The sequence below is a fragment of the Lampetra planeri genome, chromosome 37, assembly GCF_965212315.1.
Source record: "Lampetra planeri chromosome 37, kcLamPlan1.2.h2, whole genome shotgun sequence".
Classification (NCBI taxonomy): Eukaryota; Metazoa; Chordata; class Hyperoartia; order Petromyzontiformes; family Petromyzontidae; genus Lampetra; species Lampetra planeri.
Genome location: NC_136143.1, coordinates 8,515,753 through 8,534,661, shown reverse-complemented (window position 1 = coordinate 8,534,661; position 18,909 = coordinate 8,515,753). Strand labels below are relative to the sequence as shown.

Here is an 18,909-nt window from a genome sequence, read left to right as displayed (position 1 = left end):
TTTTTTTCACAGCGAATGTCATTAATTCATTAAACATGGAACAGCAAGTCGCGTTTGGGAGTTGTCTCTGTGGCGCAATTGGTTAGCGCGTTCGGCTGTTAACCGAAAGGTTGGTGGTTCAAGCCCACCCAGGGACGAGGTTTTGGGGAGTTTTATTGCTTGCAGAAAGTCTTTTCTCGATTTGTTTTATAAGACAGCGAATATCATTAATTCCCTAGACATGGAACAGCAAGTGGCTTTTTCCAGCGGGTTCTGTGGTGCAATTGGTTCGCACATTCAGCTGTTCACCGAAAGGTTGGTAGTTGAAAACCACCCAAGGACGAGATTTCAGAGAGTTTTTTGCTTGTAGAAAGTCTATTTTAGATTCGTTTTTACGACAGCGAATATCATTAATTCCTTCAACATGGAACAGCAATTGGTTCTTTTCAGCTGTCTGTGGCGCATTTGGCCAGCGTGTTTTGTTGTGAAGTGTATAGGTTGGTGGTTCAAGCCCACCGAGGGACGCTGTTTGAAAGTGTATTTTTATTCCTCAAAGTCAATACTAGATTCGATTTTAAGACAGCGAATTTAATTAATTCCTTAAACATGGAACAGCAAGTGGCTTCTTGTAGCTGTCTCTGTGGCGCAATTGGTTAGCGCGTTCGGCTGTTAACCGAAAGGTTGGTGGTTCAAGCCCACCCAGGGACGAACTTTTGGAGAGCTTTTTTTGCTTGCAGAAAGTCTATTCTAGATTTGTTTTATAAGACAGCGAATGCCATTAATTTCTTCAACATGGAACAGCAAGTGGCTTCTTGTAGCTGTCTCTGTGGTGCAATTGGTTAGCGCGTTCGGCTGTTAACCGAAAGGTTGGTGGTTCAAGCCCACCCAGGGACTAACTTTTGGAGAGCTTTTTTTGCTTGCAGAAAGTCTATTCTAGATTTGTTTTATAAGACAGCGAATGCCATTAATTTCTTCAACATGGAACAGCAAGTGGCTTCTTGCAGCTGGTTCTGTGGTGCAATTGGTTCGCATGTTCAGCTCTTAACTGACAGGTTGGTGGTTTAAACCCACCCAGAGACCCAGTTTTATTTCACAAAGTCAATACTCGATTCGTTTTTACGACAGCGAATGTCATTAATCCTCAAGAATGGAACAGCAACAAGTGCTTCCTTGTAGCTGTCTCTGTGGCGCAATTGGTGACCAGGTTCAGCTGTTGACCAACAAGGTTGGTGGTTGAAGCCCACCCAGAGCTGCTGTTTGAAAGTGTATTTTTATCTCACAAAGTCAACACGAGATTCGTTTTTACGACAGTGAATGTTATGAATTCCTTCAACATGGAACATCAATAGTTTTTTTTGCAGTTGTCTGTGTGGTGCAATTGGTTAGCGCGTTCTGCTGTTAACCATAAGTTTGGTGGTTCAAGCCGACCCAGCGACGAGGTTTTGGAGAATTTTTTTCTTCCATAAAGTCTCTTCTAGATTTGTTTTTTCAGACAGCGATTATCATTAATTCCTTCAACAGGGAACAGCAAGTGGTTTCTTGTAGCTGTCTCTGTGGCGCAATTGGTTAGCGCGTTCGGCTGTTAACCGAAAGGTTGGTGGTTCAAGCCCACCCAGGGACGAGGTTTCGGAGAGTTTTTTTCTTGCAGAAAGTCTCTTCTAAATCTGTTTTTTTAAGACAGCGAATGTCAACACGTTCCTTCGGAGTGGGCAGGTAGGAACTTGGTTGGACAGCGCATTCGTGCGATCCGTGTGACGCGGCGCGTCACGTGGTGCTGAGCCCGCCCGAAGTGCTCTATGAAATACAAATCGAGGGCGTGGCTATGCACGACAGACAGACAAATAATCCCTGGTGGGCAGTGTGGAACTGTTGTTCCTACCTGTATTAATTCCTTAAACATGGAACAGCAAGTGGCGTCGTTGAGTTGTCTCTGTGGTGCAATTGGTTAGCGCGTTCAGCTTTTAACCACCCAGAGATGCTGTTTGAAAGTGTATTTTTATCTCACAAAGTCAATACTAGATTAGTTTTTTTCACAGCGAATGTCATTAATTCATTAAACATGGAACAGCAAGTCGCGTTTGGGAGTTGTCTCTGTGGCGCAATTGGTTAGCGCGTTCGGCTGTTAACCGAAAGGTTGGTGGTTCAAGCCCACCCAGGGACGAGGTTTAGGGGAGTTTTATTGCTTGCAGAAAGTCTTTTCTCGATTTGTTTTATAAGACAGCGAATATCATTAATTCCTTAGACATGGAACAGCAAGTGGCTTTTTCCAGCGGGTTCTGTGGTGCAATTGGTTCGCACATTCAGCTGTTCACCGAAAGGTTGGTAGTTGAAAACCACCCAAGGACGAGATTTCAGAGAGTTTTTTGCTTGTAGAAAGTCTATTTTAGATTCGTTTTTACGACAGCGAATATCATTAATTCCTTCAACATGGAACAGCAATTGGTTCTTTTCAGCTGTCTGTGGCGCATTTGGCCAGCGTGTTTTGTTGTGAAGTGTATAGGTTGGTGGTTCAAGCCCACCGAGGGACGCTGTTTGAAAGTGTATTTTTATTCCTCAAAGTCAATACTAGATTCGATTTTAAGACAGCGAATTTAATTAATTCCTTAAACATGGAACAGCAAGTGGCTTCTTGTAGCTGTCTCTGTGGCGCAATTGGTTAGCGCGTTCGGCTGTTAACCGAAAGGTTGGTGGTTCAAGCCCACCCAGGGACGAACTTTTGGAGAGCTTTTTTTGCTTGCAGAAAGTCTATTCTAGATTTGTTTTATAAGACAGCGAATGCCATTAATTTCTTCAACATGGAACAGCAAGTGGCTTCTTGTAGCTGTCTCTGTGGCGCAATTGGTTAGCGCGTTCGGCTGTTAACCGAAAGGTTGGTGGTTCAAGCCCACCCAGGGACGAACTTTTGGAGAGCTTTTTTTGCTTGCAGAAAGTCTATTCTAGATTTGTTTTATAAGACAGCGAATGCCATTAATTTCTTCAACATGGAACAGCAAGTGGCTTCTTGCAGCTGGTTCTGTGGTGCAATTGGTTCGCATGTTCAGCTCTTAACTGACAGGTTGGTGGTTTAAACCCACCCAGAGACCCAGTTTTATTTCACAAAGTCAATACTCGATTCGTTTTTACGACAGCGAATGTCATTAATCCTCAAGAATGGAACAGCAACAAGTGCTTCCTTGTAGCTGTCTCTGTGGCGCAATTGGTGACCAGGTTCAGCTGTTGACCAACAAGGTTGGTGGTTGAAGCCCACCCAGAGCTGCTGTTTGAACGTGTATTTTTATCTCACAAAGTCAACACGAGATTCGTTTTTACGACAGTGAATGTTATGAATTCCTTCAACATGGAACATCAATAGTTTTTTTTGCAGTTGTCTGTGTGGTGCAATTGGTTAGCGCGTTCTGCTGTTAACCATAAGTTTGGTGGTTCAAGCCGACCCAGCGACGAGGTTTTGGAGAGTTTTTTTCTTCCATAAAGTCTCTTCTAGATTTGTTTTTTCAGACAGCGATTATCATTAATTCCTTCAACATGGAACAGCAAGTGGTTTCTTGTAGCTGTCTCTGTGGCGCAATTGGTTAGCGCGTTCGGCTGTTAACCGAAAGGTTGGTGGTTCAAGCCCACCCAGGGACGAGGTTTCGGAGAGTTTTTTTTCTTGCAGAAAGTCTATTCTAAATCTGTTTTTTAAGACAGCGAATGTCAACACGTTCCTTCGGAGTGGGCAGGTAGGAACTTGGTTGGACAGCGCATTCGTGCGATCCGTGTGACGCGGCGCGTCACGTGGTGCTGAGCCCGCCCGAAGTGCTCTATGAAATACAAATCGAGGGCGTGGCTATGCAAGACAGACAAATAATCCCTGGTGGGCAGCGTGGAACTGTTGTTCCTACCTGTATTAATTCCTTAAACATGGAACAGCAAGTGGCGTCGTTGAGTTGTCTCTGTGGTGCAATTGGTTAGCGCGTTCAGCTTTTAACCACCCAGAGATGCTGTTTGAAAGTGTATTTTTATCTCACAAAGTCAATACTAGATTAGTTTTTTTCACAGCGAATGTCATTAATTCATTAAACATGGAACAGCAAGTCGCGTTTGGGAGTTGTCTCTGTGGCGCAATTGGTTAGCGCGTTCGGCTGTTAACCGAAAGGTTGGTGGTTCAAGCCCACCCAGGGACGAGGTTTTGGGGAGTTTTATTGCTTGCAGAAAGTCTTTTCTCGATTTGTTTTATAAGACAGCGAATATCATTAATTCCTTAGACATGGAACAGCAAGTGGCTTTTTCCAGCGGGTTCTGTGGTGCAATTGGTTCGCATGTTCAGCTGTTCACCGACAGGATGGTAGTTGAAAACCACCCAAGGACGAGATTTCAGACAGTTTTTTGCTTGTAGAAAGTCTATTTTAGATTCGTTTTTACGACAGCGAATATCATTAATTCCTTCAACATGGAACAGCAATTGGTTCTTTTCAGCTGTCTGTGGCGCATTTGGCCAGCATGTTTTGTTGTGAAGTGTATAGGTTGGTGGTTCAAGCCCACCGAGGGACGCTGTTTGAAAGTGTATTTTTATTCCTCAAAGTCAATACTAGATTCGATTTTAAGACAGCGAATTTAATTAATTCCTTAAACATGGAACAGCAAGTGGCTTCTTGTAGCTGTCTCTGTGGCGCAATTGGTTAGCGCGTTCGGCTGTTAACCGAAAGGTTGGTGGTTCAAGCCCACCCAGGGACGAACTTTTGGAGAGCTTTTTTTGCTTGCAGAAAGTCTATTCTAGATTTGTTTTATAAGACAGCGAATGCCATTAATTTCTTCAACATGGAACAGCAAGTGGCTTCTTGCAGCTGGTTCTGTGGTGCAATTGGTTCGCATTTTCAGCTCTTAACTGACAGGTTGGTGGTTTAAACCCACCCAGAGACCCAGTTTTATTTCACAAAGTCAATACTCGATTCGTTTTTACGACAGCGAATGTCATTAATCCTCAAGAATTGAACAGCAGCAAGTGCTTCCTTGTAGCTGTCTCTGTGGCGCAATTGGTGACCAGGTTCAGCTGTTGACCAACAAGGTTGGTGGTTGAAGCCCACCCAGAGCTGCTGTTTGAAAGTGTATTTTTATCTCACAAAGTCAACACGAGATTCGTTTTTACGACAGTGAATGTCATGAATTCCTTCAACATGGAACATCAATAGTTTTTTTTGCAGTTGTCTGTGTGGTGCAATTGGTTAGCGCGTTCTGCTGTTAACCATAAGTTTGGTGGTTCAAGCCGACCCAGCGACGAGGTTTTGGAGAGTTTTTTCTTCCATAAAGTCTCTTCTAGATTTGTTTTATAAGACAGCGATTATCATTAATTCCTTCAACAGGGAACAGCAAGTGGTTTCTTGTAGCTGTCTCTGTGGCGCAATTGGTTAGCGCGTTCGGCTGTTAACCGAAAGGGTGGTGGTTCAAGCCCACCCAGGGACGAATTTTCGAAGTTTTTTGCTTGCAGAAAGTCTATTCTAGATTTGTTTTATAAGACAGCGAATGCTATTAATTTCTTCAACATGGGACAGCAAGTGGCTTCTTGCAGCTGGCTCTGTGGTGCAATTGGTTCGCATGTTCAGCCCTTAACTGAAAGGTTGGTGGTTCAAGCGCACCCAGAGACGAGGTTTGATTTCACAAAGTCAATACTCGATTCGTTTTTACGACAGCGAATGTCATTAATCCTCAAGAATGGAACAACAAGTGCTTCCTTGTAGCTGTCTCTGTGGCGCAATTGGGTGACCAGGTTCAGCTGTTGACCAACAAGGTTGGTGGTTGAAACCCACCCAGAGCTGCTGTTTGAAAGTGTATTTTTATCTCACAAAGTCAATACTAGATTCTTTTTACGACAGTGAATGTCATGAATTCCTTCAACATGGAACATCAATTGTTTTTTTGCAGCTGTCTGTGTGGTGCAATTGGTTAGCGCGTTCGGCTGTTAACGGTAAGGTTGGTTGGTTCAAGCCGACCCAGCGACGAGGTTTTGGCGAGTTTTTTTTATTGCATGAAGTCTCTTCTAGATTCGTTTTATAAGACAGCGAATATCATTAATTCCTTCAACATCGAACAGCAAGTTGCTTCTTGCAGCTGGATCTGTGGTGCAATTGGTTCGCACGTTTAGCTGTTAACCGTAAAGGTTGGTGGTTCAAGCCCACCCAGAGACGCGGTTTTATTTCACAAAGTCAATACTCGATTCGTTTTTACGACAGCGAATGTCATTAATTCCTTCAACATGGAACACCAATTGCTTTTTTCTAGCTGTCTCTGTGGCGCAATTGGTTAGCGCGTTCGGCTGTTAACCGAAAGGTTGGTGGTTCAAGCCCACCCAGGGACGAACTTTTGGAGGGGTTTTTTTTTCTTGCAGAAAGTCTCTTCTAAATCTGTTTTTTAAGACAGAGAATGTCAACACGTTCCTTCGGAGTGGGCAGGTAGGAACTTGGTTGGACAGCGCATTCGTGCGATCCGTGTTCACGTGGTGCTGAGCCCGCCCGAAGTGCTCTATGAAATACAAATCGAGGGCGTGGCTATGCACGACAGACAGACAAATAATCCCTGGTGGGCAGTCTGGAACTGTTGTCCCCACCTGTATAACAACTGTATTGGCCCGAAACACGTTCCTTCGGAGTGGGCAGGTAGGAACTTGGTTGGACAGCGCATTCGTGCACGACAGACAGACAAATAATCCCTGGTGGGCAGTGTGGAACCTGTTGTTCCTACCTGTATGTATACAAGATAACTTGACTTTAGGTAGCCAGGCAGACAGCCCCCTGAACTATCGCCCCCGCCTCTCCCTTAGGCCCCTCCCCCCTTAGGCCCCTCCCCTGACCCCCTTTCCATTAGGCCCCTCCCCTGACCACCCCCCATATCCTCAGGCCCCTCCCCTGACCCCCCTTCCCTTAGGCCCCTCCCCTAACCCCCCTTCTGTTAGGCCCCTCCCCTGAGCACCCCCCCCTCCCATATCCTTAAGCCCCTCCCCTGACCCCCCCTCCCTCAGGCCCCTCCGCTGACCCCCCCCTCAGGCCCCTCCCCTGACCCCCCACCCCTCAGGCCCCTCTCCTGACTCCCCCCTTCCTTAGGCCCCTCCCCTAACCCTCCTCCCTTAGGCACCTCCCCTCTCCGTACCCGGCAGTAGGTCTCCACCAATCAAAGAGCTGTTTGTAAGGTCTCCACCAATCAAAGAGCTGTGTGTATTATATATTATGTACGACAGACAAACAGACAGTCAGACAGACATAATCCCTGGTGGGCAGTGTGGAACATTGTTCCTCCCTGTATCAGTCATTCTATTTTTCCGTATCTCAACGTGATGTGTTAAAAGTAGGCAAAACGACAACACACAATTGGCACATCAAACGCTCGTGCAATTGACGACATGTTTGCCTGTAGAGTAACAGAATTTTAACGTCACAAGTTTGGTCAGATCATCGTGGCCGAAACACCCTGAATATAAATTGGGATTAATTTTGACTGCGAAAACCCCATGTAGGTGTATACATAAATAACGTGAGAATCAGCATACGGAATGCATAGTTTTTTTAAACTCTAAATTGTATTTGAAAATAACACAAGTCATCCATTTGGTGAAAGGCAATGTGCATGAGTATGCTTGAATGTGCCACGATAGCAGCAAGTATTAGTGTAAAAGAAACATCGTAACATTTTTTTTTACTAAAAGAGCTGGCTCAAAATTTTTAACGACCAAATCCCAGGCGAATTTTTTTTACCAACTGTTCAGAACTTTGTGATAAAGTGACTAAAATTAATTGTCAGCGTAGCAAATATATTCTTAAGCAAAACAGCCAATGGCAATTAAAAAGCGAGCGTAAATGGTGCATTTCGAGGACAACTCTGGCTTTGCAATATGTCACCAACACCGCAGCCAATATTCACTCCGTCGCAGCAATATTCAAACCCCACGCCTGGCTCTGGGAAAACGTTTCCAACGCCGATGGCCTTGCTTACTGCATACCCAACGCGCATCTGAAAAAAACAGCTCTTTCTCCAGCGCCAGAAGTTTCACGGGGGTTTGGTGGGTTTGTTTCCGTAAAATCCGCCATGGCCAACAGGCACCTAACCCCATGCAAAGATGAAAACTCTACCCCCTTGTCTTACGGAGACTACAAACAAAAAAACCACCCAGTTTAAACCAAGCTCTTGTTATTCTTGGTTCTTTCGGTAAAGAAAATTTGCTGCGGATTTCACACCTGATTACGATTGCTTGCGTTGCAGTCGAAACGTCGTGAGAATTTGTATTGTTTTATATTTGTATTATTTTATTATTTCCCTTCTACGTGACTTTACCGAAAGAACCAAGAATATGAATCCCTGCAGTCACGAAAGCTTTAAATCACAATTCAATCTCTTGTTGTCCAGCAAAGGAGCGGGGCCGATGTTAATTTCCAAATGTCGTTTTAGGCAGTGGCCGTTCCTTTCTTTGCTAGGGCCGATTGCTCAAAAGCAATGAAGAGCCATTTGCCAGAAACGCCACGTGTAATGAGGTTTTTTTCCCTTCTCAAGGTCACAGTGTTTCTTGTCGAATGTGTCGAGATCTTTAAAGTAAGGCGCCTCCAAAAGCCTCGTTCAATACCTCCTGACCAGGAGTGGAGAGGCGGGGAGAGGAGTTTGCTGTGACAATGGTCAGTGGTTGGTATACATTATATACGATGATAAAATACGTACATGAACAAAATATATACTATATATTTAGACATATAAGCAATGCCACGTTAATGAAACTATTGTCTGTACAGGCAATGAACAAATATTTGGGGACACACACACAACCCAGCTGAAGTTCTGAACCTGCCAAGGGTGCAACCTGCAGTGTAGTGGGGCCGACTGAAATTCGGTTTTCGGTTTCGAAAGTTGGAAAATGGCCTATTTCGGCATAGTTTCGGTTTCGGCCGAAAGTCAATTTTGAACTTTCGGTTTTCAGCCAAAAGTCATTTTTTAACTTTCGGTTTCGGCCGAAAGTCAATTTTTAACTTTCGGTTTTCAGCCAAAAGTCAGTTTTTAACTTTCGGTTTCGGCCGAAAGTCAATTTTTAACTTTCGGTTTTCAGCCAAAAGTCATTTTTTAACTTTCGGTTTCGGCCGAAAGTCAATTTTTAACTTTCGGTTTTCAGCCAAAAGTCAGTTTTTAACTTTCGGTTTCGGCCGAAAGTCAATTTTTAACTTTCGGTTTTCAGCCAAAAGTCAGTTTTTAACTTTCGGTTTCGGCCGAAAGTCAATTTTTAACTTTCGGTTTTCAGCCAAAAGTCAGTTTTTAACTTTCGGTTTCGGCCGAAAGTCAATTTTTAACTTTCGGTTTTCAGCCAAAAGTCAGTTTTTAACTTTCAGTTTCGGCCGAAAGTCAATTTTTAACTTTCGGTTTTCAGCCAAAAGTCAGTTTTTAACTTTCGGTTTCGGCCGAAAGTCAATTTTTAACTTTCGGTTTTCAGCCAAAAGTCATTTTTTAACTTTCGGTTTCGGCCGAAAGTCAATTTTTAACTTTCGGTTTCGGCCGAAAGTTAATTTTTTACTTTCGGTCGGCCTCTACTGCAGTGTAACAACCTGACTGTAAGGACTCGCACAGAGGCAGGCCCCGACTCGTTTAAAAACACGACCACCGAACCACAACAATTAATACAAAAAAAATAGGAAGCACTCGGGAACGGTAACAAGAACACTGCGGCAGCGAGGAGTTAACGTAGTTCTAGATTTGAAGCTTTCGTGACTGCAGGGATTCCTACTCTTTGGTTGTTTCGGTAAAGTCACGTAGGTAAAACAATTAATAAAATAAATGGAAACAAAATTAAATCGCGACGTTTCGGAGGCAACAAGCCTCCATCAGGTGTAAAAAAAAACCTGATGAGGGAGGCTTGTGTTGCCTCCGAAACGTCGTGATTTAATTTAGTTGTTTTCATTTATTTTATTTTATTGTTTTACCTACGTGAAGTCACGTAGAGGACGGCTGCTTGCGTTGTGGCCGAAACGTCGTGAGAATTATTTTATTATGTTTTATTTTTATTATTTTATTATTTCCCTTCTACGTGACTTTACCGAAAGAACCAAGAAGATGAATCCCTGCTTTAAATCGAAATTTACCTACGTGACTTTACCGCAAAAAACCAAAGAGTAGTTAACGTAGTGTGTGACAACCGAGCATCTGAACGACAATGAACTTTCCTCGACGGGGATGAGCGATATGGCGAGGGCTGTTCGCGCAGCATTCGGGGGTGGCGGGGGAATCTCTTGCTCACAATCCGTTGTTCTCGTTTCACTCGTCACGTTTTAACGTCAAAAGAAGCGTCGACACATGCAACTTGGTGAGCGGTGAGACGGACACCGATGCATCGTGGGTAATTTGCCGTTGACGCCACTGCATTAGCATTCGGCTAAACCCCCCCAAAAAACGAGCGTAAATACAAAATCACGTTTTAGTAATGGTGCATAAAACGTTTTTAAAGTGTGTTAAAGTTTCACCCGATGATAACAATGCCAGGATTTTGAGACCACAGTCCTCGTGCACCACCAACGTAAAAATACTGCATCGTGTCCGGAGTGCGCAAGCCAAGACACACACAGACACGTGTGCGTGTGTGACACACGTGCGTGTGCGTGTGTGACACGTCCAATGATAGTTTTGATAATCATGAGCGGGCTTGGCTCTGGGTGAAAGGCTGAGAGTTGACAACCCACTCTCAGCAGCAGCAGGTAGCCCTCTAGCCCCAACACCACACTCTCCCACTGACACATCCTGGGGGTAGAGATTGCCTTTGATGAGCAGACACACGGCGAACGTGTTTGAGTGCAGGGTCGCGCACCCGTCACTGTTTCTGCTAAAAAAAAAAAAACACATTTTCAAGAGGTAACAGATCATAATGAACGTTGAACACTCAATAGACCAAATGCTAAATTCAGTCATAACAGTAAAACGGATGTCTGCTTGACTGAACATTCACATTCTAAATACGTCCGTAGCAAAAGCATTAATAACAAATAAAAGTTGATTTTCAATCTTGCATGCGTAATGGTCACTTGACGATACACACTCCCCCATCAATGAAGACACCATTTCAGTGGCCAGAACTCGGGAATCTTAGCCAATGCATGCTTACATTTGCATCTAATTTAAAAGGGGTAAAAGCGTAAGATCGGACGAGGTTCGGTGGTGGGGGGGGCGGAACGCGAGGGGTAAAAGCGTCAATGGAAAACCAACAACAAGCAAGGTCGGATCCCCCCACACCACACACGGGGGGGACGGGGACGTTTTAGGTGGGAGAGAGACAGCGGTGGAGGCGGCGATGCTTTGAGGGTTGTGCCGTGGGGGGCTCGTGCGGGTGGTGATCAGTTTGTGTGTGGAGGAGGCTCGTGAAGGACGCTGTTGAGCGGTTGGGAGGCAGTCGCCCTCCAGCAACCTCCAGCAGCAACAACTGAGGGCAGAGGAGCGACGCTCACAAGGAGCGGAGCGCCGGGCGGCTAAAATGCAGCAAAAGCTGGCACAGTAGGGGGGTACGGCTGATGCATCTTCTGGTCATCTCAGTCGGTCAACCCATGGCACCTGGGTCTGTCCCGTGACCTCCTCCTGTCAGCGAGCCTTCGACACGTCACGTGGTCTCAAAGTGCACCCGGCCTGGCACAGGCGCCGTGGTGACGTCACCGTCACTTAACAGCGAATGGCGGCTGGTGGTATTGGTGCGTGCGTGTGGATTGCCCTGGTGGGGGCATGGAGCAGAGATGTGCCAGGGGGAGAGTGTGGGGGCGGTGATGCCTAGCACGACGTACAAAATGCGCATTTAATATCAACTTAATTGGTCTTTATAGACGAGGGACTCCACCCCCCCCCCCCTGCATTGGCGAAATTCTTTAAGTGCCCGGCACTGGAATGGTGTTATAAAAGGCGATGATCAGTGCTTGTCGGTGACCACTGTATGAATAAACGAAGCATAATTAACATTTTGTAAAAGTCGCGTAACAAACGGTTTAACATTTTTGTTTGTTCGAACACTGGCTTCATAGAAACGCAAAGCTAAATGTGGCCAAGCCACCACTCACTCTGCCACGAAAAAAAAAACCTCACACGAATCAAATGCCGAGTGGCAGTAGGCGAGGCCATCAGGGTGACTGACCGTGGGGGCAATTGGCCTCTCTCGGGGACATGAGGCCACTTCGCAATTTAAAACTAAGGACCAAGAGACATCAGGCAGGTGGCAAATATTAGAATAGATGTCGGGTCAATGCAGCCAATAATAATGTAGGTTCCTTTACCTGCGTGATCTGTCACATTGGGTAACCAAGTCAAGCATGGCGTCGGGTTTCAAGGCCCATGTCTGGAATGTGCAACTGCATTGTCATCAAAAGAACAATGCCTTAACAAGGGTAAGTACATGAATTATTTGTCTTAACAATGATCCCTTTTGTTGTGAAGGCCTAGTTCCGATGATATTGGTTTTATTATTTTAAGTTCACAAGAAAAAAAAAGTCTCATTCAACCCAAGCTGTCGATACACTTCACACAACGAGCCAGGAAGGTCTGGTGATCATCAGAATAAACAAAACGCATTCCGACAAAAGGGAGGTCGTCATCTTGTTCTGATGCCTGAAGCCAATTTGATATTTGGTTGGACAAGACAAAGTGGTCTCTCGTGTTTCCTGGGCTTGAGCCTTACATCAGAAATATTAACCGCGGCATCGAAGAGGCTGCGGACTTTGCTTGATGCAATCTCCTCGAGCTTTGGCGTTAAGCGGCTTCACGCCTGGACCGTGTGCGAGACGTCTCAAATCCTTTCCTGAGCCTTCACCTTGATAAGGAGACTCCCCGCTTACTCTAGTCCTTGAAGTAAATGCCCCCTCTTCCTCCTCCTCCTCCTCTAACTACATTCCGACAACACCAGAATTTTTTTAAAATTCGACAAGTGAGATGCAAACGGAGAATTACCACTTGTGAAAAAACCACGGCACCCTTTGGCAACTACAGTTGTTAAGGGAAGATGATAATTTGTTGAGGTGTATTTGCAAGTAAAACATCTTTTTTGACGTAGGATTTGACATCGCTTCGCCAATTGTGAATTAAAATTGCAAATTAAGTCTCGAAACATCCACCGTCCAAGCAGATGCTGTCATCTACAGACATTAACAGGCAAAATAAACTGCATCGTCCGAATGCATGAAAACTGGCCCTACAATAGTGAGGACACAAGCCACTACACTACCCCAACATGGCACACACATGGCATGGCACACAAACATGCTGTCCAGTCTAGCATGTTTCTTTTCTGACATTTTGTTTCACTGTAAGGATGACCTGCAGGTCACCGACAGACAGGTGGATGCGATGCCTGTGTGCGTTTAGATTCAATGTGCATGGATAGGAAAGTGACGGAAAAAAAACTATCGGCCGTCTGTACTAATATTTTTGCCAAGGTACGGACACTCTCTGCCTCCATACATGACAAGCTCCAACATGCCTCTTTTTAAAAAAATTAACTTTTAGCTTTGGGGAATGTGTCATTTATTACAGCCGATTAACTAAAATATTAACTTTCATCACCAGCATTAACTTCACTATTAAAATTGTTTCAGTAGATTATAATTCGTGTTTTGCTTCAATTTCTTTTGAAATCATGCTGCAAAATTATGTCTTGAAGGCTCCTACAAAGAGAATGACTTCAAATACTTTACCCATAATGGGACCCGTGCAAAAATGCTGGTATATAGCTTGCTTCATGTCGAGAGCAGGGGTGTGTGGGGGGGGGGGGGTTAACGGATGATAATGGGTGGTGGTGGACAGTCCACACGTGGAGATGGTGTTGCAGGCCACCTTACAATGCCTGCTGCCCTCCTAGCCGGAGCATTTTGTTGCGAAGAGTGCACGACAGCTGGTTAAGCAGTTCACGATGTTGCCCGTCTATCCAGTACATATCAACCGCCACGTCGCCACTACGGCCATGGCCGCCACCGCCGCCCGCAGGCGTCATCCTGCACTCATCCCGCACAACCACCTGGCATTTGAGCACGAATCCACCCGGCGTCGTTCCCTGCGGCTCCTTCGCGAGCGGCTGCCCACTTCCGCCGACGCACAAATCCGCCGCGTCGCCACTTGCGGCGACGCGCCCTCCTTCCCTTGGTTCGTTGGCCTCCGTGAGCTTGCAAGCAGCCGTGCATTTCCCATTCTTGTGCGGCTCCATCCCATCATCCCTTGAGGACCCCTGACCGCTGCTCTGCTCGTCCTGGTCTGGCTGCTGAGCCGACGACAGTTGTGGCGGTGGCGGCGGCGGCGGCGGTGTTGACGAGGGAGCTGTTGGATCAGATTCGTCGGAACTGCTGTGTTTTGCAGGCGAGTGGCCGTCTTGTTTGAGTGTCGGGGCCTGCGTGGAGCAGCTCTCGAGGAGCTCCGGCGCATCGGTGGTCTGCAGCGATTGCCGGCGTTTGCGACGCAAGTGGATCCACGTGTTCTCTGGAGCCGTGAGCATGAGGCTGACTTCACCCGTCCTGCACGGCACACGCCTGTGTTGCACCTGAGCACAACGGAAGCATTTTCTTTACCAGATTTCAAATATCACCGTGTGAATCGTTTAAAATGAAATTAATATTGTTCAAATTAAAGATCCATTGCTGCAATCACTTTTAAACTCTCTTTTAGGGTACTGGATATTCGAAGTGGGCAGTAAACCAACTATAGAGCCAATATCAAACAAATTAGAGGGTTAAAAATCCAGCAGCTGTCTGAACATGTATGCTGCACATTAGTGATTTGTGGACATCACGACGAGCCCAAGAAATACGCCAAAAAGGATGAATACTACTAATACGTTCGCCGACGACAAAACAACAAAAAAACCCGCAGGTTCAACACACGGCGAACGACGCTACCTTCAACTCGGCGAGGAGCGTCTCAAGATGCACGGCGACTCGCTCCACCGGACTGGGGCGCGGCACGTCGCGAGCGGGCAGCTGCTCCCCCGTGTCGCAGGCGGCGGCGGCGGCGGCGCCGGCGGCGGCAACGAAGAACGTGATCGGCTTTTTCTGATTGTCCAGCTTCCGCCGCTTGACAGGGGGCGACTGTGCAGGGGGGGGGACAGCAGCACGGAGCCACGATTAAACCCCGGCTTCGTCACCACGGGGTCACACGGAACGACGTCGACGACGCCGACGCGCCTTCGCAAACCGCCGTGCTTTCGCAGCAAGTCGAAACGGAGAGAGAACAGGTCAAAATCCACACGCAAAAAATTACAGCTGAAACGTGAGCAAAGAGATCCTCTACTTGTTCAACACCGGGGTTTCCTGCCCTAGCGAATGTTCTCAAACCAAAGAGAGAACAAAACAAAGCTTGAGTGAGGGGTTCAAGTTCATTTATTAGGTATAGCCCTGTGAGCCATTCAGCTCTTGAATCGGGTGCAACCGCAACAAACAAAAAACAAAAACATGAACAAAAAACATCTTAAAGTGAATATGTGACTAAGTGCAAACAGAAAATCCAAGAAAAGACAGCAAAAATATTGCAGAAAAAACACCGTACACCAACGCTGTGTGCAAAAATCCCAGTGGGATGCAAGTCAAACAACAACAACCACAAGACAACTTAGAAGGGGGAGGAGGAGGAGCAGGTGGGAACACGGAGGGGGAAGGGGCTCTGACCGGCACGGCGAGGTTGTGGTGGAAGCTCCAGGCGAGGGCCCAGCGCATAGTGCGACCTTGGCAGAACGTGGTGGTGGTTATTCGTGGCACCTGCCCAAACAAAACACACAAACATGACACGCGCAACAAAAAACACATGCACACAATTACACACAAAAACATGCACGCACACAAAGATAAAGATCCCCCATATAGCCTTAACAGACTGTAGGGGCAAGTGCTGTTAGGAAGCACCTATGAAGGCCGGAACGGTATACGAACGAGGGGGTGGGTGGCCAGCACCACGCCCGACCGCCTTTGTCTCCCCAGTGGCAATGTTTACACACCGCACCAGGTACTCATTTAAGGCTGAGTCGACCTAGAGGAGGCCCAGGACCGGTTCAGATAATCGTCATTGGTGTTTGCCATGAGCGGGAATCGAACCCGGGTCGCCAGGTTCATAGCGCAGCGCGCTAACCGCTACACTACCGCACGCACACACACACACAAACATGCATGCACACACAAACACACAAACATCCACACAAGTTTAACACTTAGGCTTTCACGGCCAATATTATCCATGATAGAAGTTTTTGGGTTAGATCGCGAAAATGTAAATGTGTCGTTAAACGCGCCACCACCTGACAGCCAATAAGTAAGGTTTGTCGCGTAAAAAAAACATGCCAATTGGTTACTAGTACTGCTAGTATGTAAACAAAACAAGCCAATTATTTACTAGTACTACTAATAGTAGTACTGGCATGTTTTGTTTACGTGACGGACCTTACTAATTGGCTTTTGGTCGGGTGGTGGCGGGTTTAACACCACATTCATATTCATGCCATCTAACACAAAAACATCTGTTAAGGATGCACACATAAAACGACCCCCCCCCCCCCATTTAGCCTCTCACAAACTGTTGGGGAAAATCCTGGACCAGGTACGCATTTAAAGCAAAGTGAACCGAGAAAAGGCCCCAAAAATCAGTTCAGATATTGCTTTCCTCTGACGTTAACCGTGGCCACACACACGTGCAATGATTAAGAGAAGATTCACTTTTGGGAGGTGTTCTTAGTGAACGCACCTTTTGTCGTGCCAGTATCGTAGCACAGCCAGCTCTCAAATGGGGTTTGCCTGCGCAGAGAATCCATACAAAGTGCGCCTGCGGGCGTGCATTCGCTTCCTCACCAGGGGCAACGTATGGGACTGGCGAACCCCCGTCGGTAATTATTTAAGCAAAATCTCCTACGTGCAAATATCAGCACAATGTGCACGTAAAGCTCCCACCACCCTATCGCCCCCCCCCCACCACACCACGTTTTTCACCAGATCCTCCCTGCTAAAAAGACATGTTGTGATGGTGGCCGTTCTCACCCGCCGCAAAGGATTTGACGAATCGATTGAAACCAACAACAACCTTCGAGTGAAAATATGAAAATGAAACAAACACACACGACAATTAAATACTTGGGCCTAATTTTCGCGAGTGCAGTGCGTGCAAATGTACACTGCCACTTGATTAGGCGTCGACTTCTACTGGTTCACGATTTATTAATTTGTCGATTAAAACTGATTATTACACTAACGATACAAGCATCAATTAACTAAATTGTACGATGTTACAATTAGACTAAGGGAGCAATAAAAAAAGAAGATTGTACGAACAAAAGAGTTCATGTGAGAATACAAATGACCCTTAAATTATGACAATTCATTGAATCGCCGCTGGAGAGGGGGGTCAAACCGGTACATGCCTTACAACAACTGCCATTCGTCACTACGTGGCGGTGACATCACTACGGCGCTTGTGCCAGGCTGTGTGCACTTTGAGGCCACGTGAAGTGTCGAAGGCTCGCTGAAGAGGTCACGGGTCAGACCCAGGTGCGAGGGGTTGGCTGACCGAGATGACCAGAAGATGCATCAGCCGATGCATGCCTTGCTACCACACTGACAGCCATTCACGCACTAAAAGGCTACAAAGCGAACCGCTTGTGGGGCCCAGCCACCTAACAACAGATTTTGAAATATCCCCGAGTTTGACGACACGGCAGAGAGAGAGAGAGCTGCCTTATCGCTGCATCCCCCATTATTGATTTTGTCACTCTGCCTCCGTGCGCCTGTGAGTCGTCTGGCCATCGGTGCTGTTCGCCACTTTTATAAACCAAAATCACAACTGGGGTAAAATTCCCATCGCAATCGAAGCCGGTCAACATGGCATGGCTACAGACTGGAGTAACAGTGTCAAGGATATTGCGTGTGCTGTCAAGTTTTTCTTTGTGTGGCCGTTATGGCAATTTTGCACAGAGGAATCTCCCACTGGCTTCATTAAGGGTGTCTAGAATTATGAAAAAGTCGGGAATTTTATTAAATGTAGTCGTGGTAACCGTAGCGTTAATTATTTATCTTGATTAGAAGCTTTCGTGACTGCAGGAATTCATACTCTTAGGTTCTTTCGGTAAAGTCATAAATAATAGATCACGACGTTTCGATCGCAACAACAAGCGATCGTCCGCAGGTGAAAGAGAGAAACATGCCTCTGTGACGAGGCATTATATAGAGGGGGGGGGAGGCCGCAAAGGGGCGAGAGGGTGGGGATACAATTCAAAGAGGGCTTTGGTGAAAGACAGAAAAGAAATGTGACAAGGAGGCTAAGATATAAAACTTAACAAAATGTAGAAATGTAATGCAACTCAGAGAGTCGGCTAACACAACAGTTAACACTTTACCTGGTTGATCCAGTCCTTCCAAAAATGGCTCAATTTTGCTTCCATCTTCGGCCGAGTTGTATAGAAAACTATGTAAATAGTAATTATTCAATAATGAAATGAATAAATCTCAAAGTGGTGAAATTGGTTGTGGAATTGTACACAGAGGGATGTCCCGCAAGCTTCGTTAAAGGTGTCCACAGCATTGCCAAGCATTTAGGAATGCAGGTAATGTAATGAATGAATACATTACTCTGAATTTAGCCTATACACTGGCATACAATGATATAAACCATGTGGTGAGTGCTATAAGATATGCCTAACCTTCAAAAATCCTGCAAAAAACCCATTCCAGGCTACGGGGGCTGGGAATTGGCTTCAACTCGGATGAGGACACGAGCAACCTTGAAAATACTCACACAGAGGCCATCAAATAGCGCATGCAGAGACTTGTAACCAGAGCAATCAAAGGCCGCGTTAAAACTGATTGTGATAACTTTGCCTTAGATTAACTATTCACAGAGCCAATTTGACAAGACGGCTGCAATGACACCGCAATCGTAACACTTCACGCACACTGCCAGGTTTGAAGAAAGGATTGTGCTGTTTTTTGCACCCTTGAATAGAATTCC

At 46.0% G+C, this 18,909-nt stretch overlaps 1 protein-coding gene and 12 non-coding genes across 14 annotated transcripts in view; 12 read left to right on the top strand and 1 right to left on the bottom strand.

Moving 5' to 3' along the window:
* Nucleotides 1–63: 63 nt before the first annotated feature.
* TRNAN-GUU (transfer RNA asparagine (anticodon GUU)) lies at nt 64–137 on the top strand. The gene has a single exon. It is a non-coding gene; the product is annotated as a tRNA-Asn (tRNA).
* Nucleotides 138–613: 476 nt separating this feature from the next.
* TRNAN-GUU (transfer RNA asparagine (anticodon GUU)) lies at nt 614–687 on the top strand. The gene has a single exon. It is a non-coding gene; the product is annotated as a tRNA-Asn (tRNA).
* Nucleotides 688–799: 112 nt separating this feature from the next.
* On the top strand, nt 800–873 carry TRNAN-GUU (transfer RNA asparagine (anticodon GUU)). The gene has a single exon. It is a non-coding gene; the product is annotated as a tRNA-Asn (tRNA).
* A 653-nt stretch (nt 874–1,526) lies between these two features.
* On the top strand, nt 1,527–1,600 carry TRNAN-GUU (transfer RNA asparagine (anticodon GUU)). The gene has a single exon. It is a non-coding gene; the product is annotated as a tRNA-Asn (tRNA).
* A 466-nt stretch (nt 1,601–2,066) lies between these two features.
* Nucleotides 2,067–2,140, top strand: TRNAN-GUU (transfer RNA asparagine (anticodon GUU)). Its single transcript has one exon. It is a non-coding gene; the product is annotated as a tRNA-Asn (tRNA).
* Nucleotides 2,141–2,616: 476 nt separating this feature from the next.
* Nucleotides 2,617–2,690, top strand: TRNAN-GUU (transfer RNA asparagine (anticodon GUU)). The gene has a single exon. It is a non-coding gene; the product is annotated as a tRNA-Asn (tRNA).
* A 112-nt stretch (nt 2,691–2,802) lies between these two features.
* Nucleotides 2,803–2,876, top strand: TRNAN-GUU (transfer RNA asparagine (anticodon GUU)). Its single transcript has one exon. It is a non-coding gene; the product is annotated as a tRNA-Asn (tRNA).
* Nucleotides 2,877–3,529: 653 nt separating this feature from the next.
* On the top strand, nt 3,530–3,603 carry TRNAN-GUU (transfer RNA asparagine (anticodon GUU)). The gene has a single exon. It is a non-coding gene; the product is annotated as a tRNA-Asn (tRNA).
* Nucleotides 3,604–4,065: 462 nt separating this feature from the next.
* Nucleotides 4,066–4,139, top strand: TRNAN-GUU (transfer RNA asparagine (anticodon GUU)). Its single transcript has one exon. It is a non-coding gene; the product is annotated as a tRNA-Asn (tRNA).
* A 476-nt stretch (nt 4,140–4,615) lies between these two features.
* On the top strand, nt 4,616–4,689 carry TRNAN-GUU (transfer RNA asparagine (anticodon GUU)). The gene has a single exon. It is a non-coding gene; the product is annotated as a tRNA-Asn (tRNA).
* Nucleotides 4,690–5,341: 652 nt separating this feature from the next.
* On the top strand, nt 5,342–5,415 carry TRNAN-GUU (transfer RNA asparagine (anticodon GUU)). Its single transcript has one exon. It is a non-coding gene; the product is annotated as a tRNA-Asn (tRNA).
* An 818-nt stretch (nt 5,416–6,233) lies between these two features.
* Nucleotides 6,234–6,307, top strand: TRNAN-GUU (transfer RNA asparagine (anticodon GUU)). Its single transcript has one exon. It is a non-coding gene; the product is annotated as a tRNA-Asn (tRNA).
* A 6,080-nt stretch (nt 6,308–12,387) lies between these two features.
* METTL16 (methyltransferase 16, RNA N6-adenosine) overlaps nt 12,388–18,909 on the bottom strand; it is a 48,163-nt gene continuing 41,641 nt past the window's right edge. For both annotated transcript variants that reach the window (XM_078611997.1, XM_078611998.1), the window contains 3 exons: nt 15,591–15,680; nt 14,826–15,014; nt 12,388–14,470 (listed from right to left, as the gene is read on the bottom strand). In XM_078611997.1, coding sequence (XP_078468123.1) covers nt 13,775–14,470; nt 14,826–15,014; nt 15,591–15,680 — 975 coding nt within the window. In that variant the 3' untranslated portion in view covers nt 12,388–13,774. The remainder of the gene's footprint in view (nt 14,471–14,825; nt 15,015–15,590; nt 15,681–18,909) is intronic.